Consider the following 24889-nt stretch of genomic DNA (forward strand, 5'->3'; position numbering starts at 1 on the left):
GCATGCAGAGCCTCATGCAGTTTAGAGGGGGAAAGTGTAACCCAGGTTGTTTTCTGTAGCTACAATTTACAGATGTCCCCTAAACGTCTCACGTGCAGACAACCGGTAGACGCGACAATTTACAGATGTCCCCTAAACTCCTCACACGCATACTATCGGCAGTCACTACATTTCACAGATGTCCCCTAAACGCCTCACATGCAGGCTATCAGTAGATGCTACAATTTACAGATGTTCCATAAACACCTCACATACAAGCCATCAGTTGGCTAGCTAGGCGGCTGTGCACAGAGAAGCCTCTAGTCCCCACTCAGTTACTGCAGCATGCAACTCAGACAGATTTTTATCTACCTGGGCAAGTCTTAATCTACCTGGGCAGGCCACCCAAGTAGAGTCTATATATGGAAAATGCTGACATGTTTTCCATAACTCACTAAGGAAAAACACAACTGGGGTCCAGTGCTTAAACTGATGAAATGTCTCTTTCAGACTGATACAACACATGTATACACTGTTGTTTACTTATGATCTGTACTCAGATTAAGTGGTGGTATGAGAGGTGTTGAAACTTACTCGCAGGGCCGATGAACTCTTTGTAAAGTCCATAGGTCATCAACGGCTCAGGAAGGCTCCTTCAGAGAGAGAGTGAGAGGAAAAGGGAAGGGTGGGGGTGGGAGATGGGGGGATGGAGAAGGAGAGTATAAGTGAGTGAGGGGGGACAGAAATAGCCAGCACACTGTTTTATAGGGTCTGCACAGAGCAATGATTAATGTGGCCAGGCCAGGGGATGGAATTAGATGGTGCACGCGTTGAGATAACCAAGTTCATCTGAAGGTACTTTCACACTGCAGCTGGCCTGTGGCCAAAGGTACTTAGCCTCAGAGGAAACTGAGGAGATTGACCCTGCTTTATTCCAGTAGGCCAGACACAAAGAAGACAAGTCAGAGTAACACTCAGCATGATTTAATATAGCATAACAATATGCTATGTTATCTTAAACAGTTCTAAAAATTACTAAATGTTGCAATGAGTGGTGCTCAACTAAACACAATAAAGCTTTCCTTTAGGAGTTGAAACACAGAAACTGTGAGTCTCATAGTCCACAGCCCATAACATCAAATTGCTTCCTGGAATGGGTCAAAGCTTAAAAAAAAATAATTAAAAAAAAATCTTAAACCCTTTAAACAGGACTTGTTCTCTACACCCAATACTTGAAAAACAACACAAAAAACAATATTACAATTTCATGATAGCACTTTAGTTAACAGCAGTGATAATAACAGAGAGCTTAAAAGGAAATAACTTGTTTTGTCATTGTTGTACTTTGACTTTTTTAGTATTGTCAAACTGCTACCAACTCAATTACTGACAAAAGTAGGGGACGAGATTTTGATCGCAATTAATATTTTGCTTTTTCAAGTTGTCATGTGCATGTTTATTTTGATGCTAATCACATCTTACAAAGAAACCAGAAATGCTGCCTTGTGGTTGTATGCCTCCGACAACCAGTCAAGTTGCAATTTATATCCATGTCTGTCCAGACTTATAATATTTGTAGTGAAGACTTTGAAGGAATTTAAAAGGTGTTAAGTGTATTTTCTTTGTATGTGTTCACATACGTGGCCAATAAAGCTGATTCTGATAGAACACAAAGTTGCAGCCATGACAGTAGACAATGCGTCAGATATGGATGTTGCTGCAAGGAAGATACAAATTCTAAAACGTGGATGTTTCACACACATCTTCAACCACTCATTACAGAAGATCTATACAATCACCACAGTTTCAATGTGGGCAACCAAGATTAGTGTCACCAATTCAGTATCCAACCAAATGTGAAATATGTTCACAATCTCCGCTTCTGTTCCCGAGTTACAGCATTGAATAATGGCCAGAAGAGTGTTTTTGCAGAACATTATGATGTCACAGTGAAGTTGACCATTGACCTTTTGGAGATAAAATGTCATAACTTCATCATTTTATCCTATTAGACATTTGTGGGAAACTTTGTCATAATTAGTGTATCAATTCTTGAGTTATGGCCAAAAATGTGTTTTGTGAGATCACAGTGACCTTGACCATTGACCACCAAAATCTAATGAGTTCATCCTTGAGTCCAAGTGGACGTTTCTGCCAAATTTGAAGAAATTCCCTAAAGGCGTTCCTGAGATATCGCGTTCACGAGAGAATGGGATGGATGTAAGGTCACAGTGACCTTAACCTTTGACCACCTAATTCTAATCAGTACATCCTTGAGTCCAAGTGGATGTTTGTGCCAGATGTAAGGAAATTCCCTCCAGTCGTTCCTGAGATATTGCATTCATGAGAATGGGATGGACGTGAGGGCACAGTAATCTTGACCTTTGACCACCAACATCTAGTCAGTTCATCCTTGAGTCCAAGTGGACGTCTGTGCCAAATTTGAAGAAATTCCCTCAAGGCGTTCCTGAGATATCGCATTCACGAGAGAATGGGACAGACAAACTGAAAACATAATGCCTTCGGCCACGGCTGTCACCGGCGAGGAGGCATAAAAATAACAAACATTATATAATGTTACAAGTTAAAGAGTAGACAAATCAAAATAAAATATTATTTATACTGCAGGAGAATGTTGAATAATGAGGCAAAACCTAAAAAAAGTTCAATCATTTCAAGTATATCAGTATCAGTTTCTTGTGAATACTCTTACTGTGTTTATAAGAAAACAAACAAATCCGAAACTTGTTTTTCAGTGAATAAAAAAGTTCTTTCATTTAAATGAGTTAAGCCAACTTAATTTGTTGCTACTGCACATTTACAAAAAAAAACAACTGGCATTTAAATGAAACTGCCTCAGCTTCTTGCAGCCAAACTACATTTTTAATCTTTGAACTTCACCCACACTATCTATCAACCTGGAAATAGTTGGTGAATGTGGAACAGGCAAACAATAAGCAATGTGACTGTCGCAAGGAGTTAATCATACAAAGCCACTTTGCATAATAAGCTTTGTATTCATTTTATAAAAGACAGAGCTGACAATAGGTGAAATCTGTCATTTTCAAGTCAACAGAGAGGCTCTGTCATATTCATCAAAAGAGATAAATGTACGTATATTTAACATCTCCCATTAACCACTGAGGTTATCTTAGGTCAGAGGTGGATGTGCTTAGATACGTGACAGATCAGAACAATGCTGTTTGGTAAGATGAATCAAAATGATTATGCATCCCACATTGGTGTGTCTGGACCAGTCAAGTCGAAATCAGATTCTCTGAAGACATCCATAGCAGAGCAACAAATTATGAAACTGCATCTCAAAATATGTTCAAGGATTTGCCCTTTCAAAACCCACACAAATAACTGCAGATTGACAATGTCATCAATGCTTTTTGTGTAGAAATGGTTGGTTTACAGGTCTGTGTGTGTGCGTGTGTGTCTTTAATCAGTCACCCTTACCTCATATAAAGCTTTAGTGCACTTGTTATTGTCTTAACGTCCCAGTCCTCGCTGGTAGACAGATCTACTTCGTTGCTCTTCTCATCTGAATGAATCACAATCATAAAACATATTCTCACTGGAAAATTCACTAACTGAGGAAATGACACAAAGCACCAACAATTACTCTTTTTACTGTATGCAGCTAATGACTTTGTGTGATTTTGTGGGCAGCCTAGAAAGTCCAAATACTTAATATAAATATGTAACTTGTAATTAGCCATATGAGGATAAAAGCACTGCTACTAGCCTTGGGGGTCGAGTCTAGCCCCAGTGGATATGGAAGGAAGTTACAGCTTCTGTAGAGGGCTGCTGGTTCTATACTCATTACAAGTTTAATTAATCCCTCACTACTTCACAGGCTCCACAGGGACTCCCGCGCTGTGTTGTGCTGAAAATTCAGGGGGCTTTAGTCACACCTTAAGTTACCTCTGATGAATTACAGCGGATGTGGAAGTGCAATGTGTCAGTAAGGTGTTTTGAGTCAGACACATGTAAAGGGAGGGCCCGGGTCACCATGCAGATTTTAACTTTGTGGTTGGTAGGTGGTCTGTTGCTGAGGAAATTTATTTTTTTGATTTCATCTATGCACTGCAGCCAGGAGGACTGTGTGTTTCTATGGCTGCTCTGTCCACAAATTGGCCTGTCCAATATCAACTTCTGAAAGCAAATGTTTTTGTGGAGTGTTTGTAGTCAAAGGTGTGCCTTTGTGTATGTGTGTGTTGAGATTAATGGGGTCTGCACAGGCTCTGTAGTCTGCTGTAGCACAAATGGGCCTGACTTGGTGAGATCAGGTTAGAAAAAACATGATTACAACAAGAGCAGTTGAAGCAGCATTGATTACAAAACTGCTAACCACAAAGCAGCAGCAAGTTCAAAGGTGCAATTCTTTTGTATGTGCCGTGGAGGTGTTAAATGGAACCAAAATGAAAAGGAGAAGATGCAGGGTGGATGCCAGCAGGTAAAAGGAAGAGACAGTGAGCAAATGTGCCAGCTTTCATAGCCTAGAGTAATAGTTCCCAACTCTTTTTGCTTGTAACCCCTTAAAGGACCAGTGTGTAGGATTTAGTGGCATCTAGCGGTGAGGTTGCAGATTGCAACCAACTGAATACCCCTCCCCTCGAACCCCCCTTTCAAAGCGTGTTGGAGAACCTACAGTGGCTGCGAAACAAGCAAAAAACACAAAAGGCCCTCTCTAGAGCCAGTGTTTGGTTTGTCCGTTCTGGGCTACTGTAGAAACATGGCGGTGCAACATAGCAGGCTCCATGGAAGAGGACCCCCCCCCACTCCCTATGTAGATATAAAGGACTCATTCTAAGCTAGCAAAAACACAACGATTCCTAGTTTCAGGTGATTATACACTAATGAAAACCTACTTATGAATATTACATTCCTTCTCTGCCAATAGATGCCTCTAAATCTTACACACTGGTCCTTTAAGACAAAGCAGTGCCTACTTGTGACCCTTCGTCACTGTTGTCTTCCTGTATGTTCAAGTTATGACCAGTTCACCTTTTTTTTGCTTTCCCATCTTTATACTAATCTTGTGACCCTTCAGATTTGCCTTGCAACCCCTTGTGGAGGTCCTAACCCTCAGGTTGGAAACCACCGGCCTAGAGGGCCAGGTCAGCTAAATGAGCAGATGATCCTCCCAACTGCCCACCAGATACAGGACAGTATGTTTCTTGTATGAACTGGTCCTTTAAAGCCATCAAGAGCTGTTATAAGATTATATTTTCAAGTGATATGATTTAAAGATTCCCTCCAGACATGTTGTAAGATATATAACAATACTCTGCTTGGAACAATAATATGTGTCCAATATGTTTTTCTACTTAAAAAAAAAAAAAAAAAGTACAATTACCTAATTAAAATGCTTAAAATTACATCCATTCCTTCTCCTTCTCCCATCCTTTCAAATTTTTACATTGCACTTGTGTAGGTTGCGTACTGGACCACGATTTGCCTCCAAATTAATTGTGATGTTACAAATCATGCTAATGGGTCAACCCCTTAAACTCAGATTTTCAATGAGCACAGAGAAACTTTCCACATTCAATAGATTCATGTGCAAGAAGCCTTCTAGTTTCAAAGGCTGAACATAAATCATTCTGCACAGTGAAGCTCAAATACACAACTGAAGGAACAAGAAAGAAAACACATTTTTGAGTAGAAAGGGACTTTAACATGTTTAGGGAGCAACAAAAATGTACTTGTAACTGGAATGAATTTTTAGGATATCTCATACAGAGTTAAATACATTTATCTTTCCCTTCTTCAACCATGTGGAATATATTGGGTAGGTCTTTATCTCACAAAATTCTCAAAATTTGCTTAAATCTGCAATTATAGCTATAGAACTAAAAACTCTAACTCAGCAGCGATCATAACCGTATCCTTCGACCAACACCACACACTCCCCTGCCACAAACTGTACAACAGACAGGTCAGAGACAGAATGGAGCTCACTTTTACAGTCTTCATCCTGTTATATTGTTGCCTGACATTTAATAGGTGCCGCTCTCTTTGTTTGTACTGTAATATGATGTGAGCCCCGTTTTCTATCACACTGTCCTTTCTGACTGGACCCTGGCCATGTCGGTGGGTGAGAGATGAAAAGGAGGAGGAGTGGGAGGATCCGAAGTCTTTCCTCAGGGTTTAAAGCTTGCTTCACCCACACACTGTGAGCTGTGGTATTCATGAACTGTTTGTGAATGTGCTTGTTTATGTGTAGAAGTAGTACTACCACTATCATGCGTATTAGTCATTTCAGAGACAAGATATAAGTTATGTTCAGGCCAGTTTAATAAAAATACACCCTATGTTTGACATGCTAATTACTGTAGGTAATCCATCATTTGTAAATAAGAAGTAAAATCAGCTGTTTCCCTGAATTCACAATATTATGTGAAATGTCTTCCTGTACTATATTCAGGTTTTAAAGAAACTTCTTAGAGTGCCGCAGCAGAGTGTTAATGGAGTCTACAGCATGAGTCTGCAGGTTGGGAGGCTGGAAGGTTTCGGAGAGGAAGCTGAGACAGGCTGGCGGCTGCCTTAGTTTGTTGTCATTCTGAACACAGAGCTGAAAGTGAGCTGGTGTCTGCTGGAGACAGCAGGAAACCAGAGAGCAGACAGGGAGCAATGAAAAGGACAGAGGACAAGCTCTATAGGAAAGGAGTTGAGTGAAAGGGATTCAAGAGAAGTGAGAGGCATAAAGGAAATTGAGAAAGGCAACTGACAGACTAAGCCTGCCACGAGCACATGAGAGGCTGTCGTAGCTGCACGTTAATGAAGCAAAAGCCAAAAAGTGCAAGGACGTGGATGGAAAGGACCCTGTCTGGTTGTCTGGGGGATATAAAATTGAATGGTAGTGAGGAAAAGACACAGGAAAGCACTTGTTGCACTTTAGAGAGACGTGGTTCTGATAGACTGAGTCATAGACAGATTATCAGTCACTATCTTTTTAATATCACCCCAACAGACACATCCATTACGTCAGCACATTCAACTAACTAGGGGCAACGTAATATCAGAGAGATTTTGCGGTAGCCTATAAATTAAAATTTTACCCCAACTTTATTCGGCTCTCACCAGCAACATTTTTTCATGGAAATATATTTCCAGAGTAGAAAGAAAAGAAAAAAATATGACTTACCAATCATTAATGAAAGGAGCTTCTGCACCTTGGAGCTTACCCCCACAACTCTGTATAGGCCTTGGTCATTAATACCTGGTAAATAATAATGATAAAACTATATGTGACATTTCTCTTAATAAAGTCCTTTACAGGGAAAGAACAGACAAAGCAAACAATAGAAGCAAAGACAACAAAACAAAACAATGAAATCATAAAGACTAAGAACAGAATATTATATATACATAAGAACAACCATGTAATAAGTATGTGGAGAGCAGATGCGTGTCATTGCAATTCGAAACAAGTTCACTAAGACAGATAATAATTTGCATAAATACATATTAGGCATGTTGAGAGGGACTAGAACAAACCAATTTTTTGACTGAAAAAGAGGTCAGATAAGCATGTGAGGAGAAATTAATAGGAACTTTAATGCTCCTCAATGAAAGGCGTTCATATAATCTACATGCTGCCTGCAGTACCTGCTAGTCAGCTGTTTGTTTTAATATTGGAGCAAGTCTGCCCCCTTGTGTACAGATAAAGATACTGTACCCACATTACATGACCCTATCCATGAATTCTTGTGTTGAATTCCCTAAAATGTATCACCTTGTAATGCTGTGATATCAACTGAGCGTTTCCGTATTTCCATACCTAAGTCTAAAGCTCACCTCTTGTTTCTATGGCACTGATGGAGTTCTTCACAAAATCCAAACCCACATCATCCAGCTGGGCATCGACTGTAGGAAGAGGAAAACAACAACCCTTAAAAATGTTCATTAATTTAATGTTATTCTTTTACGGTCATAAAACCTAGTTTGAAATATATAAACTCACAGTCTGTCGCATTTTGATACTTACTTCCTCTTTCTTTAGAAAAAGTCCTCCCAAGATAGTGTCCAATCTGTTAAAAATAACAAAAAACATACATGATCATAGTTTACTACAATTTAAGTGCTCGACACTTGACACACATGGCATAAAGTGCAGGCATAAACAAGTATAATATACTATAAAGAATTATTTTGATGTCAGTTTAACAGCATACAGTGGGTCTACATGAATAAAGTGTGAGTGGTAGATGATGACACAGTGCAGGCAGCTGACTCACAGGTTCCTTCCCACCCATGGCTTGCATCCAGAACTTGTGGTCATCCTCTGACAAGGCCTGTACTGTGAGTACTGTCCCTGGCCTGAGAAAGAAGTGGTAGAACAAGGTAAGTAAACATGAAAAGTGCTTATCATTCTGTGAAACAAAAAGAAATCCACTGCCAAGGGCACTTGCACCTTGGGTTTGCAAATATGAGCCCTATTAGTCAGCCCCAGCTGGTTTATGAGATGTACAAATCGCGTGGAACCAGATGGATATCAAGTTACTCATCACAGTCCGAATAGAGGTGTGGATTTGAATTTCCATACTAAATCTGGGGTATTGCTCGTCTATTAATACTACAGAAAAGGGGCAGGGCAGAGTTAAGTTGTATGACAAAATGAGATATCTATTACAGGAGGACACAGCAGGGTGTGGCGAATCCTCCCTGTAAAGTTTATGAAGGCAGCCCTCCAAGACAAATCCTCCTATTCCGCCCTCTGCAATCCAAAACACATAAAGTAGAGCTACAAGCTACACAGTAAACAGCAAGCATGTGGAGCTAAAATCTCTAGCTGAATTGTTAATGTGGAATATCACAGCAGATAATATATATGCAGTGTGACCACTATGGACCCATTGAATATTTTGCATTGTGTTCCTGAAAGATCCACCCAGGGGTAAACTTTTCAAATAAAGTCACTCTGTCACTTCATAATAGCTTCAACTGCAAACATAATATCATCACAGTGTGTTTGAGGAACAGTGTTACATAAGTGATGTACCGGTCTGTTATGTCGAGTTCTAGGCAGAACCTCCTGTCCAACATGTCTGTAGTTTTGCGGAGACAGGACTTGAGCGTGACAGATTCTGTCTCACCCTGACGAAAAAAAAAAGAAATTAGTGTTCAGAATGTTTTTTGGTGACATAAAATTTTTACAAAATGACATTCTGTGAAAAATGAAAAATTGCATAGCGAAGAGAGTTTGGATATAAAAATTGTGTGACATTAATAAGCCACTGACTACTCACAATTTTCCCACCAGATCTGTGGTCGAAGGTCACCATGTGCAGGATCTTCTGCTCTTTGACAAATGTGCAGTAGCGCTTGACCCAACTTGAACCAAATGGAGGTGGCCCTAGAAAAAGAAAGCACAAATGTGACACATACATTCACCAGTATTTAGATCATAACAAACACTATTGCTTACCGAGCGAAAAGTAAAGTTGCAGCTGCAGGATTTTCCAGGTTGACATATATAACATTCCTAACATACAATGCAGTCAGCAAGTGAAATGTGGAGCGGCAAGAAAAAAATAAACAGTCTGCAGTTTTAGTAAAAATAGTCACAGCAGGTGTAGTGTAGACACTTTAGGTAAAAAAAACAAACTAAAAACTAAAATTGGTCATTTTGCCACTACTTGAACATCTTGCAGGTGCATCACACTGAATCAATACCGCTACTGTCTGTTTTGTTCATAACATGAAGATGGAAATGCGAGTTTCTCCAAACTTTCCTCTCCAATCAACCCTTTAAATAATGCCACTGAAACATACTGTATGTACAAAAGTAAATAAAACATTAAGCAAGTTCTGTACAAATATGGGGAATAAAGTCCACAGCTGAAGAAAAACTGTAAAAGCCCCTCCTCTGTCTATTATATAGGAAGGTGTATATTTGCGAGTTTGTAATGTTTGACAATGAATGAGTGTAATACATAACCCATATTTAAACACATCTTACGTTTTTCCTGTACATAGAGGTAGCCTTCACAGCTGATCGAGCTGGTCTGTCTGTATTCTTGAGGCGCCTCTCTGATCCTCTTCATCAGCTCGTACACCTCTGACCGTGTGCCCTCAAATCGACTCCTCGTCTGGGTGATAGGAGAAGCAAACACACAATCTGCTAAGTCACTTTCTGATACTCGTTGGTTAGGTAGGATGACCCCCTAATGTGAGGCCACTGCAAATCAAAACTTGAAAAACCTTTTACCTGCATGATACTGGTTGAATAATTAGGAGTAGTATAAAGCTAAAAATGAAGCAGGGTTAAGAAAGTAATGGTGCTTGCAGAATAGAAGAAACCAAACTGATGGTAAATGGACTGTATTTATATAGCGGCCACTCTGGACCTTATTATTTTCAAGGCACATAAATAGCAAATAAGCATGCTGAGTATCACTGTTATCCAGATCCAGTCTTTAGTCTAAAGAAACGACAAAACATAATAAAATATTCATATTTCTTACATTCTGAATATTGATCTGCAGTGCTTTTTTATAATGGTCAAAGTCCTTGGCAAGCTCGTAGCCCTGGTGATAAAAGGTGAAGACCGTCTGAAAGAATGCCAGCATCTAAAAAGATCACAATACAGGAGATAAGAGATGTTAATCTGGGTTCTAAAGGACTCTGCAAGTGAAAGAGAAAGTCTATGGCCTGAAACATTATCATGTCACATTAGATTATGATGGGATTGTGTAGTCATTATCCAGTAAGACAGAAACTTAGCCCCAAGTGACATATCCTATATTGCACCGTGCTTTTTATTAATGTGAAAGACAAGCTATGTCAATCACTCACCGGTTCCACACACTCAAACTTCTTTCTCTCCTGGATTTCCTGCAGTTTGCACACATAGTCCAGTGACTCCTCCTGAAAGTGCTGCCTCATGGTTTCCACCTGGATGTCTGCCTGAAGAGGCGGATAAAACACACACCATGATGATTATAATCACAGACTGATGCATGGAAGCAAAGGAAAAACATTATGATCTTATACGTATGTGATAAAGTGCAATTTGGGAAGCTAGAGGCATTTCTTGGTATGGCATTAAATTCCTACAGAAGGCAAACTGAAGTTGCGCTCTATCAAATGTTGATCATACTTCTGGTTAACTGGATAACCCCAAATAACAAGTTTGTCTCTGAGGACTTTACAATCTGTACAACATATGAGACCCTCTATGGTTAGATCCTAGATTTGGATGAGGAAAAACTCCACACACCAAAAATACTGAAACGGGGTAGACAGAAGTAGCAGTGGTAGAATTTAAAAAAAAGTCTGTCTATCTATTACCTGTACCCACTTGTCCTTTGCAAGGTCACAGGAAGGCTGCAGCCCATCCCAGCTCATTTTGAGCTAGAGGCTGGATACCAAAGGGCTGGCATGTATAAACAGACAAAACGCTCAAACTCATAGCTATGGGCAATATAGAGTCCCCAGTTAATGTAACCTAGACTGTGGGAGGGAACCAGAGCTACTCGGGGGAAAATTCAAGATAAAAAAGCCCCAGCCAGCTGGTGGATTAAATGCCTTCTTTCCATAAAGTGACAACCACTGTGCCACCCTTGAATTACAATATCACTCTAAGAATTACAAAGTAGCAACGTATATATAACAGATCCGCAATGTAACATAGAGTCTCAGAGGCCTAGATGTTAAAGCAAAATGTAGCTTATATTTAATTCTGCAGAACAGCCTTAAGCGTAATAAGTGTTTTTTGACTACAGCAAGGTTGTCTCAAACTCCTTTATGTCAACTGTTGATTAATATACATAATATCTTATTCACTTTGAAATAAATGAGATCAGTGTTCACACAGTGTTTTTCATTGTGTATGCTACTGTTTAGTGGGTTGACTTGTAACAACTGATGCAGTGTTGATGAAGTTCATGACTCTTGTGGCTTTGAACGAATCACTGGGTCTATTTATTCAAGTCTGATAGCAATCTGTGTTGGTACCTTAGACCCTCATGTCACAAGAGTCACAAAGAACACACTGAGCAGCCTGCAGTCATAATGTCAACAGATTCAAGTGTCCTCTCTGGTTGGTATATACAACATATGGGTAAGCCTTACATGGCTACATGGAATAGCAAAGACAAGGACACAGACACATTGTTCAGTGAGAAAGATTTTAGATTTTCATCTCATGGTACTGCAGCATGGATTGTTCCACAAACTATAGCAACCAGGGTTGACCTTGGTGGTACAGTACAAGCAAGCACACATTTCCTTTCCAAACAAGCCAGGAAAAGTGTTGCTGCAAGGCACGTCAGTGGAAACTCACGTAGACCAACAGAGTTTGCAGCAAGGCTCTTCCCCACAGCACCAAAGACAAAAACCAAAAACAGGGATTCCCAAACTAAGTACCGTTTTCCGTCCGTTTAGTTGTGAAAATGATCTTTCAGAGAGATTAGTAAAAGACAAGTACCTCTTGTAGCTGTGGCTCTTTTTTCTTTGCTGACATATTCAGAAGTTTTTCCAGAGAGCTGTAGTACTTCTCAGTTTCTTTCTCGTACTTTTTTCTTTCCGCCTTGAGAAGATGCAGCGGAGGATGTAGAAGCATATAGGGAGAACAAAATACTAGATTATTCTTGGTGATGAGGAAATCAAAGCTATTAGCAACCAAATGTTGAATGTGGTCATTTTAAACAATCATTATTAGGGTAGGAGCTACAAAAAATATTGGGAAGAGGCAATTAACCATCATACAGTACCCTTACTGTGCCGAGGTGGTCTTTCCTGAACTTCTCCAGGGGTTTCATTAAGGTTTCTGTGATGTTTCTCATCTAGACAGAAATAGAGACGGAAGTCTTGCCTTCGTTATTGCTTAACTCAATGACAATTAATATTTCATATGACACTACAACATTTTATATTGTTTGTTGATTCTAGTGAAGAGTGGCAGCTGTATACAGTTTCTTGGCCTCTAGGGCAGCTGCTTTTTGATTGATGCCCTACCGGCCTTGATGTAGTAAATTACACGGCAGATATTGCATAACTATTCTACTAAAGTATTTTTGTCCTCCAAAAATGTATTAATAAGGTGAGTGTATTTTTCTTCTTTCCTCCGGCGTGTCTGTTATGCTGGCTGCAGGACATGTCTGTGCCTGCATGCCCATCCTACTTTTCCTTACTTTGCACTGTGATGTCATCCCACTGTGCTGAGCTGTGCTGAGCTGAGCATCATGTTTACTACTATGGTCTGAGCCTAGCGCTAAAGCAGTCATCCAAAGTCAGCCTCTGATGATGGGCCCACTCCCTAACCTCAGACACTAGAGACAGACATTACAAGAAAATGGCTGTTTATAGAGAGTTGGAAATACTGTAAAGTGTGCATCCCTGTCCAAAGAAGAGTTTTAACTGCTTAAATTAAAAGAAATCTTCAAATGACACAAAGATACATACAGAACATGTATATCGCAAATAAGCCACAGGACATGTAGTACATAGTGTAACACTTTAACACTTCAGGGTTGCAAGTCATATGTCACTGTCATAAGTAGAGTCAGGAATCTTGTAAGAATGAAGTAACTTCCTTCATATTAGATGTGTGATTTTTGTGGTTTGTAAATGAGCAACTAGGTTTTTTGAAGTAGCTAGTTTTTATTGTGGTATGTTGCAATGGGCTGTATTATTGTGGACCTTGTTGCCAGCAGTAGTTAATGTGATCTGTCTAGGTATTTAAAGCTTCAGGGTAATAGAGTGATCCGCACTCCTGTCTTCTCTGCAGCCACTCCCAGGCAGGTGCTGAAGCAGTGACCCTTAGACATGCACAAGGGAGGAACTGTTCATTATCAATACATTATCCACCCACTAGGGAACTGTTTTTCTCTGCATACTGGATTATGTAGCCGTTGTGTATGTTGGAGAAAATGACATTACATGTGCCTGTTGGGATCTCTGGTGGATGACAGAGTTAAACATTAATAGATGCAAGTACCAAATATGGGCAGTAATAGGTGTAGGCTGGTTGGAAACACACACGGTGAAAGCACACACACAGTTAAACACTTCAAGTGCATGACACCACACACACACAGACACACACACACACACACACACACACACACACACAGGTATTTCCCCTGGCTTTTAAGCAGGTTCTGACTGGTTGTGCTCACCATCAGCTCTCTTTGGTCTTCTAGGTTCTTGAGGAATGAGGAGAACTCTTGCAAAGACTCATCTGGAGTAAAAAAAAAAAATCAAAACACAGTAATGAATGCAATCGTCCTGTCTCACTCTCTCACATACTTACACATGCAGCCCACAAGATATTATGATTATCAGTTGTTCCCACCACAGGTGCGCACCAAGAACTGTTCTTAATTTGCTGCTAGAGAAAGAACTGTAAACAAACATTTACAGTTTGTGTCTGCTTCAGTGGCAACACAACTTGTGGTTAGTTGCAATCATGTGAGGGCGCAAACCCATACTTACCAATACATTTCTCATCATCCGTCTTTGCATCTCCGATGTACTCAAACTGAAACTCTCCCAGGCACTGGGCAAACTTTCGCTGTGCAAGCGCAAGCTCTGAAAGAACATTTCAATTATAAAATACATTAAAAGTAGCACTTTTAAAAGGAGGCAGAATTCTTGATATGATTATACTGTGTGTTATAAACAAGTCTTATTGTTGAAGATCATTTTGACCACACAGACTACGTTATATTCATTGTACAAATATTGTCCTAAAGAACCATTTGTAAAAACGTGACAGTATAAGCCATTTTAAGAGTAGGTCTGATGCATCACACACGGTTAACCTCTTTGCAAACATCCTGTCTGTCTACAGTCTGCTACATCCTGTTGCATATCAACCCTTAAGAGTGCAGGAGGGCAGGGATGACAAGTTATCTTTATTTAGTGATAACTTACACAAACAATGAGAAAAGAAATTGTATGATACTACTAATTGACATTCCTATTTATCTTTGTCAGCTTAATTTACACTAATTTGAGTCCTTTTAACTATTTTCAGTTAACAAAACTGTTCAAAAATCTTCGTCTCTCATTTGGTTATTTCCACAAATTAACTACTGCCTCAAAGTTGTATTAATAGTTTATAAATACAAATCTATAGCATTGATTACTATATTTTAAAAAATGCAACAGTATGGCAAATGCCTATGACTATGCTCTGAGAGAATACACACAGCCACATATAACCCCATGGATCTCTGCATTAACACTATTTCTGATTTTGAGAGGTGGATAAATGTTGTTTAAGTCCACATTCCTCTTCACCCTGCAAATCAGTAAATAAAGTAAACTAAATCTATTTCCAAACAGTAAAGAGATTCCCTGAGGTGGGATTTTTGACCTATGGCAGTCCCCTAGGGAAGCATGACAGAATGTGGCAAGGGTATTTTAAGACTGGAGCTATGAGTAGTATACAGAGGAGCACTGTCATTAGATTTGACAGATGGCTGGGACTCTATTGGGAACAATCAACTGGGCTAAACCACTGCAAACAACTCTCAGACTCTATTGAGCATCTGTAACTGCTACAAAGGCATTACTGTAGAAAGCTGGCTTGAATGTAGAGCTGTGGCTAATAATGATTTTTTTTTCTTTCTGAGTGGTTTCAGCAAATACTTCCTAAAATTTGAGCAAGCAGTTTCTAAAATTGTTGTTAAGTCGGAAGAAGGCTAAAATTACAGAGTAATGAAGATCGGAATTAACCGGAGCCCAGACTGGGTCAAAAACCCCCAAATGTATGTCGCAATGGGAAAAATATACCGTAAATGACTGAAAATGTAAATTATACTGTACTTTTTCTTATTGGTAAATTACACACAGTATTCTTGTTGTTCAAATAGTTCAGAGGTCATCCAATCATAGGGTGTTTGTTGTGCATGTGCACTGTGTTTTATGATTTTGGAAAAAGTTGAATAAGAACCAGCTATAGGCCCTACAAACTCAATCATCCATTGGACCCCTGTTGCAAGCCACAGAGAAGAGCATGCTAGCTGTGAGCATGTTTACATTCTTATGTTAGCATGCTAATTTTCTAAATGTTACAATAAACATCAGCGTATTAAAATCCAACAGTTAACTAGCCAGCATGTTGACCTGCTAATTGTAGGTGTGCTGACATGTTAACATTAGCTACTATCAGATCAGACCAATTCAGGGGGCCCTGCTATTGTTCATGCTGGCTCACTGGGACATTTAGATAAAAACAGAGCCATCTTTAATGTTGTTGGTTCCAAGTGGACTTTTCCTGCTACGACACATCAAAGAATGTCTTGTGCTTTTAATAGCCAATGCTTAGTAGCATCCTTCGCTGTGTTTTTACCTTGTGCTAACTTTGCATGATTATGGAATTGCAATTAAAGTCTATTGACAACTTTAATTGCAAATGCATGACTTTTTTTTTTCATTTAAAGATTTAATTGGGAGGACATTTTGCATTTGTTTTTCATAGTGCACAGTAGAGACAGAGGGTAGAGAATGGAAGGGGGATGACATGCAACAAAGGAGCCCAGTAGGATTCAAGCTACAAACTAGACATTGTGGTAACATGGTATGTGTCTTAGTCTATTGGGCAATTCATGACCCGCAAAATAGATTCTGTTATTGCTTGTATAGTCAGGTTTTGGTAAAGGCGATACAAGATTTGAGCAAGGCAGCTGCCTACATTCTCTATGCAGGAGAAAACAAAATGCTCACAATATAACAATTACTTATACATTTGCAAATGCGGTGCATTTCCATAAATGATAATAAAATATCAGAGCAACAATCCAGCACTCACTTTTTTGATTAATTTGCTTGAGCTGTTTTTCTATTTCTTGTTAATGTTTACCCATGGCTATCCTGCTGCTTACATACTCCAGGTTCCCCGAGCAGTGTGTGTACACATGCTATGGATTAAATCTACGGTAGGACCCAAAGCCCAAACATGTGAGAGGTGTTGGACAATGTCTGCCTGAGCCTGGCACAAAGGGCATAGCTTCTGCCTCAATAATTTATTTCAAACAGTTATCTCAAATGCACCTCTAGCTGTTCTTCAGCTCAGTCTCAGATCTATACTATCCCCAAGCACACAACAAAAAATGGGCCAACTAAACACCTGTACTCAATTCCTTTGGCCAATTTATTTAAGTCATCGAACTACAGGAAGCTAAGGGATTCACACCAGACAATGGGACAGCTTGTATATCACAGTATTTACAACTGTTTGTTCTGTGAGCAGGTCTTTATATAGCACTTGGAGGAAATGTTCTTTCTTTTCTTGTGAGTGAGGTAATTGTTTAAACAGCAAAAGAAATGCATAACAAATACAAGAAAATTAAAAATCAGGTGCAGCTTGGGTGCAGCTTTTGTCTATCCACATGAATGCAGCAAATATGTGCTAATGACAGTGAGCAAAACAAAAGGATTAATGACTTGTTGATGGCTTATAATAGCTCATTTCTTGGCTTGTGAACTTTTGCAAGATGCTGCACAGACCTAACTTCAGAGTATTAATCAAAACTAGAGATAGTCAACATTTGTCCTTTCCTCAGACACCCCATAGACGTGGCAAACAAAGAAACAGGCCACTGGAAAAGTTAAGTTAAAGGTATACTATGCAGGATTTTACTTAAAAAAAAACGCAGCTCCCTCACTTTTGCTCTGGTGTTGAGTCGTGGAGGAGGGGCCAACTTTGAGTGCTGTGTGTTTACAAACACCAACTGACAAAGCCTGCATAGCATACCTCTAAGAGACAAACAATAGTAGTTGGGTGTCAAAGACATGGGAGGGGGGTTTTGGGATGCCTTAGTATTACAGACATGAGTTACTGCATTAATATATTTGACACTAGTTTAGAATAGAAACTTATAATATAAACTTGCGTCAACAACACCAAATAAATTTATAGTGCATATTATACACTACTAGTAAAATGAAATGCTTTTTGGCAAAAAAAAATCTGTCAGATTACTTCCAACTAATGTAAACACAACCTGATGAAGTGTTATGTGGGACATTTAAGTAAGGGTTGCGGGCATTATTGTCAAAATAAAGGTATGGCAAATATAAGCCTGTCAGGTCATTATTTTGAGAGCAAACATTTGTAAACTGAACATAGCGAATTACTTCAAACTGACTGTAAATCTAGGAGGAATCTAAACCATGCAGAGAGCTAGGATCCAGACCAGGGTGTGCAAGTCCATAAAAGGTGAATCTGGTCACTCCGGTTTAGCAAATAGTCCTTAATTTTGCAGTGCATGGAATGACTGCAGACAAACGAGCCTATATTGACATGCTCAAGAGTAACCTCTATAATTTTACTGGGCTTCAAAAAGTCAAATAAGCCGTAAGCAGTAAGACAGAGGGAGCGTAAAATAGCTGTCATTGGACCTGGCACCTTGTCCCTCTATTAGATTTAACTGGTGTGTTTTACCTGTGAACACCTGACATAAGATCTCTACCAACTTAACCACTATTACTATATTTCACCACTGTTTTTATTTTCCCTTGTCAAACATTATGCACTAAGGTACAGCCATTAGGAGTTGAGAATTTGGCTGGTATTCACCAGAAGTGATGCGATGTCTAATTACTTTTTCATGTCGTCTTTCTATTGTTTTCCTCTTGTTTTTTTAATAGAATACTCAAACTATGATACCTTTAACCATATCAAATCCTTTATGAACCTTATTTTATAGCTTACTACATTAGTAAAATAATCTAGCCAGGCAAACTACAACAAAACCTCTTGCTAATCATCCTTGCTAACACAGCTAACAGCTGAGGCCTCTTTTGACTACTTCAATCATTATTCTTCTCTCAATTATATTTCTCTCCATTCATACCTCTGAAACATTTTTTTTCTCCGCTGGGATTGCCAATATTGCCGGTACCCTGAGAGCATCTCAACTATGGTATTAATATGCCCCTTTTAATGATATCATTTTAAAAATATAACATTTGCTATAACTGCTGTAACTCAGTAGTCTGCCTTTCAAGCGATCCTTATATCTAGGCTTGAAAGAAAGAGTGACAAGGTTTCTGAGCTCCAATGCTTTTCAGACTGCCAGAGGAACGCAGGGAAGTTGTCTGTCGTCTTTTAACTTCCTGCTTAAAACTCTTTAATATAACAGCTAGTTTATAGGTTGAATATTGTTTTATTTATCTTTGTCTCTACTACTCATGTCTATCCTATACTGGCTCCGCTTTTGGGTGGCTTTGTTAGCAGTTTTCTTTACTTACTTTTACATTTTTCCACCTGCATGTCAGACAAGAATGGAGCTTCACATACAGTATGTGTGTGCATTGGTGTTAGTAGTAGTTGTGGTGGTAGTATATTAAAAAGGCATAATATGCAGGATTTTCCTAAAAAACAATGTATAGACTCATACAAAAATGATCACTCTTAGTCATCACTAATGACCCAATAGAAGTGTGTGGCAAGGTATGTACAGAGACACTGTCCTCTGCCTGTATTTTCTTATTATTTTGCTGTGTTTGAACGTTTCTGGACGTCAGCCTTTGGGCAGTGGGTGTGTAGCCCCCAGCCAATAACAGCATGCAGGTGTGAGGATGGGACTCATAGCGTAGCGACCAGGTTACATCGCTGTGTCCGTCTCTCTCTTCTGCTCTGTGTCATGGATGTATAAAGAGAGCAGGTCCTTGTGTCTGTTTGAACAAGGGGTGGGGCTCCACACACACACACACACACACACAAAGTTGAGCTTTGGTTGCATTCCCACAAAATCCACCAATTGGATTCCCTTCCCCCAGGGTTGTACTGAGGTGTACGGAGGTGTGGGTGTGTTTATTTGTGCTTTGGAACATAACCGCTGTGAAACAATCAGAAAATAACATCTTATTCATCTGATTCACAGCTTTGTTCTCACCAGTGCCGCTCCCTCTCTTCATTCACTCTCTAGCTAGCTCGACCACCACTGCTCTCTCTCTCTCTCTCACTGGCTCATTGAGCCGGGGAGGAGGGGCCAACTTTAACTGATATGTGTTTACAAACAGCAACCAACAAATCCTGCATAATATACTTTTAAGTTCTTTGTTAATTGTAACATTTAATTTACCATCAAAAACACATCATAACGTAAAGTTCTCAGCTTCTATTAGTCTGATGGATAATCAGAGTTTACACTACGCGATTATATCCCTGATTTTCCACTCACCAACAGTTTTTTGAGATCGCCGATAAAAGCCCCAAATCAGAGGCAAATCGGCATTCGCTCAGCGTTGACAAATGTGAACTGTTCAAAGACGCGATCTAGCATGCATTGTAGACAGCTGAACGATATCACGCAGACTAAATATCTAGACCTGTCGGGGAGTCCAAATCCTGTAGTGTGAAAAGTATTGTGACTGACAATGAGGGTGGTGATGAGCTACTGCCAATGAGAGGACAAGACACAGGGTGAGAGGAAACCTGGCATATCCAAATCCATTCTCTCACCCATATTATTTTCTTTTTCTTTCTTGTTTTTTCACTGCAAATCAGCACACAAACAACTTGGGTTGCTGGTTTCTCGCAGACCCCGTCTCACGCATGGTATCATTTCCCGTGTCACTTCTCACATGTGTCTTGCAATGTGTGACCCCCGTCGCCAATCAGTCATGTACTATGTAAACCACAATGACTTCAAGATGCCTGATTATAAGACAGAAAGTTCTGTAGTGTGAACAGTATAGCGATCTGACTTTGAAAGTCACATAGTGTGTGCATGGCATTAAGGAGCCATCGTTGGTCAACTGTAGGACTCAAATGATCCAAAAACACACATGAATATAGAGTGGAAACTTCAGCTGCTCCCCCAGATAGTAAAAACATGTTTTGACAACATTACACTGAACCTTGACACACCTTAGTAAAGCCTCAACACACTATATTATGACTGACGTAAGGCCAGGCCAGTATCCAATGTCACTGTATTGTAAAAGATACAAGTATATATATATAGGATATAAATCACTGCCATTCAGGCATTTATAAAGCTGTGATGAGGATTCCACAATCTTTACTACTCCGTTGCAGAACTAATCAATGTAAATCATTTGCAGCTATTTTAATAGGGTTGCTGGATTGTACTTATACCTAGAACTGTTACTTATCAACTCATGCTTTGTTTTGGATGAAATGTGCAAAAGCAATGTGATAATGGACAGTTACATCTAAAAATAAATTTGGTCTTATAATTTGGCATTTTACTATTCCATTTTATTAAAATATTAGGGAAATCATTTATCCTGGGCAAAGACAGGATCAAGGCTCAGGTCATTGTGGACAATTAGAGTGTTCTCCAAGAACAGTGATGTCAATGGACAGATTTGCAGTCTCTTTATTAGAGCCATATGTGAGTGTGGTGCACAAATTGTGTACAGAATCACACCCATTCACAATCTGATTACACAGGCTGCATGCATGTTTAACTCACTGCAGGGTGGACAGTTAATATGAGAGGATATGAGGCCAAGCTGTGTGGACTTCATTACATAAAACATGAAGAATGAATGTTACCCCCTTACATGAAGCCCCAGCATTAATCGACGCCAGGCAACATTCGAAGAAGGAAAAAATAGCGCCTGCATTTGTGTCCCTGCACAGTGTCAATTGAAGTTACAACAGCATAGATCAACTGGATACAATCACTGGAGCAATAAACAAAAGTGTCAGATGAGAGGTCTGCGTAACAGATTGAAAAGATAGCTCATGTCTTAAAGGAAAGAACTATCACAAGATAGAAATACCACACACACAAGGGCACACAAGAGTCCAAGGCAAAGGCTTCGCCTGCTTTTTGCCTTTTAAAGGAAGGCATTTCAGAGCAAACCTGGGAACTGTCAAACTTGGCTAGTTTCTCTGCAGAAAACCAGAGACTGCAGTCTACTGGCTTTAGAGTATGAGTAATACAGACCCCACCTTACAGCTATCTGATGTTGCAGGCCAGGTTTTTCTGTAACAGGAAAAAATGTGAAAAAATGCATGACTATGTGACATAAACACTGGTGCCCCTATTCAGAAGAGGTGGGTAGAAAAACATAGAAAACACAATGGGGAGGGCACTGAATACAGGGTTTCCGCCAGAAAAGTTGTTAGGCCCAGTGGAGTGGGGGGGCAAAACCGGTGATACGCGGTATTCGGGTACTAATTACATTACTTGCCCACCGCCCCCCTGTTGTTTTGCTTTTTTTTATAGAAATAAAACCCATTTACTTCATTTTCGAGTATCTGCACCCATGTTTAAATAAAAAAACTCTTAGTCTACTAAGTCGGATGAGGGACGCTACAATTAAAAACTGAAAGTTTCTGCTCCTCTGCAGCAGCAGCAGCAGCAGCAGAGTTGCAGCACAGAGTAGCGGAGTGAGATGTCCTCCCTCCTGCTCTCTGTTGTAAACACACATAATGCTAGCTGTTAGTGAGCAGCTGCTCTCATGTCTCCCGCGTCTTGGTGCTTGTTTTCGGGCAGAAACTCTCCCGCTCTCTGTCTGCTCAGCCTGATCTCAGTGTGTCTCTCTCCGGATGGGGGGCGGGTTGCTCCGGTTCTGGTTCTAAGCTGCAGTCGTCCTTCAGTGTCGCGGCAGCCTCACCGTCACACGCGCTCTCTCTCTCTCTTTCGACCACACACTCGCTATGCACTGAGCTATTCCTTAAAGGAGCAACACTACTTGTATAACACATTTTAGCTTAGAAAACATCTTAAAACACTTTTTTTTCAATTCCCCAATGCCTAGGCCCAGTGGGGGGTTAAGTCAGGCCCAGCGGCCCACCGGGCTTGCAATACACTGGCAGAAATCCTGGAAACACAGGGCTCTGGTTATTGTGGAGCACCGCAGATCAAAGCAAAAGTCACTCAGGCTCAGCCTTTTATCAACAAGACAATTGTTAAACAAAAAAGACAGTAACATGGCAACAAGACAGGACATTACCACTAGAGATTGTTTATTATCGATTTACCTATTGTAGATTGTAGATTTTCCAAATCTATAAACTGTTTACAAAATATACAATTATAAGATATGGGATGTTTCAAAATGCTTTTGTCTGACCAACAGCAAAAAAAACAAAAAAAAAAAACAAACAAACCCCGTTTGATTGAATGGCATGAAAGAGAAAAGAGCAGTAGAGTGAGTAAATTACCTCAACAATTATTAAACGTGTCAATTAATTTTCTGTTCATCAACTATAAGGTTAATTCACTAATTGTTTGGTTCAACTTCCAAATATTGGTGGCTTTCATAATTTGTTCTGCTGATCTAACGGACGAAAATGTTTACTGTGACAAAGCTGTTTTACTATCTAAACTTGTTTTTCACTAAATGCATATCTTAAAGCAGTAATGATAGCGTGTTCAGACTGCTTCAACAGTTTTCCTCAAAACAAACCAAAAAAGGTATGTATATGTCAAAGTTCAACTGCCGAAGATGTCCACAGTGTATTCACTGGCGCCTGATGAAGTGTTGTTTGTTATGATTTCTACATTTTCATCAGATGTGCCACTTAGGTCACAGCTTGCCTGGTCCAGGCCCTGAAAGAGCAGCCAGCGTTTACATGCTGTGCCTTTCCACAGCCCTTCCTGTTCCACTCTCCCATCTTTTCCAGTCTGAATCCGTGCTCCACTCTGCTCCCACCTTTGGCCTTAACAGAGCCTACCCACCCATCCCTTCCCAGTGATCTCTCTCCCCCTCCCCAGCTCCCCAGCCACAGAGCATGCATTACTTCATTCATGACTTCCTGATTCTCAAAGCAAGTCTGTAGGATGAGGCTACACCAAACAGCATCTTGTCAATAATTGCCAAGTGGCTATTCGCATATGTGAGTATCTGTGTATTCTATTGGCAAATATCAAAAATGTTAAAGCACATCAGGCACTAAAAAAATGCTTCCGATAATTCTCCACATTCATTTGTGCAGCAAAGGAGCCCCAAAAGCATCATCATGCCCTCCAGCAATACACTATCACTTTTACAGCCAGCCTTGTTCTTTCTGGAGTGAGAGATGAAAAAGCGCACCTCCCACATGACTTTGCGTCTTGTGCTAATGCGATTTTAATGAAAGATTGTGATGTGGCTCTTTGACAGAAACAGTAATGTGATTACAGAGAGCAGCAGTGAGCCAAAGCACACCATGGCGGGCTACTCTTAAAGCTGTCTGACAGTGAGAAAAAGTCCCTCACAAAGCCGGTTTTTCAAAGTGAAACTGGTGGTGACGCAAAAAAAAAAAAAAAGAAAAAAGAAAAAAAAAAGAAAGATAGAGAACATTTTCTTTTACGAGCCAATTGGTCTGTTCACTGGAGGAAGTCCAGCTGTGGACATGACAATGTTTGACCTCAAAGAGACTCTGCTTGACTTCACTTTTCAGATGATTGCAAAATGCAAAAGATACTGTCACACTGGTGAGGCTGGTTGGTGGGTACTGACAAGATGAATTATAATAACAAGCTCTTCAGAAATAAAGAGTTCATACTTTCCAGACCTTCTAACAAAAAAAATTTGTTAAAGACAACAGTGAAGGGTAGTTGAGGGGGCATAGACAGGACACAGTTCCTGTGGAGGAAACCTCTGAAACAGAAGCACATCTGCATGTTGCTCCTCTGGTGGGCACTTCCATGTCATTGCTCTCTGGCCCAGGGCCCCGCTTTAAAGTTTCCTCTCTGAACCAAGGACTTTCCGTAGTGGGACATCCTCCCAGCCGTAGGAGTGGAGGGAGTTAGTGAAAGGCTGATTAAAAGACTTTTAGATGGTCCAAATACCAGATCATTATGAGGTCAAATGTATTGTAAAGCATTTTATCACACAACTCTTGAATATATGGCGTTCACTACATGTTTTTAAAGGAGACAAATTTGGGATGTTTACTACAAAATGCTAAATCAACCATTTTTACACCACTGCTGAGTGTTAGATCTTATTATGAAGCTAAAAGTGGCTATCC

The 24889-nt window shown here is 39.9% G+C and overlaps 1 protein-coding gene across 3 annotated transcripts in view; it reads right to left on the reverse strand.

Annotated features, from left to right (window-relative positions):
• arhgap10 (Rho GTPase activating protein 10) overlaps positions 1-24889 on the reverse strand; it is a 54083-nt gene that overhangs the window by 22864 nt on the left and 6330 nt on the right. For 2 of the 3 annotated variants that reach the window (XM_042430664.1, XM_042430644.1), the window contains exons 2-16: positions 14431-14526; positions 14115-14176; positions 12708-12779; positions 12422-12523; positions 10789-10899; positions 10458-10562; positions 9953-10082; positions 9240-9346; positions 8993-9087; positions 8229-8310; positions 7979-8021; positions 7789-7857; positions 7136-7210; positions 3442-3526; positions 574-632 (exon numbers count right to left, since the gene is read on the reverse strand). In XM_042430664.1, the coding sequence (XP_042286598.1) occupies positions 574-632; positions 3442-3526; positions 7136-7210; positions 7789-7857; positions 7979-8021; positions 8229-8310; positions 8993-9087; positions 9240-9346; positions 9953-10082; positions 10458-10562; positions 10789-10899; positions 12422-12523; positions 12708-12779; positions 14115-14176; positions 14431-14526 (1293 nt within the window). The remainder of the gene's footprint in view (positions 1-573; positions 633-3441; positions 3527-7135; positions 7211-7788; positions 7858-7978; positions 8022-8228; positions 8311-8992; positions 9088-9239; positions 9347-9952; positions 10083-10457; positions 10563-10788; positions 10900-12421; positions 12524-12707; positions 12780-14114; positions 14177-14430; positions 14527-24889) is intronic. The other variant, XM_042430653.1, reaches the window with a different exon arrangement.

Source organism: Thunnus maccoyii, chromosome 2, assembly GCF_910596095.1.
Source record: "Thunnus maccoyii chromosome 2, fThuMac1.1, whole genome shotgun sequence".
NCBI lineage: Eukaryota > Metazoa > Chordata > Actinopteri > Scombriformes > Scombridae > Thunnus > Thunnus maccoyii.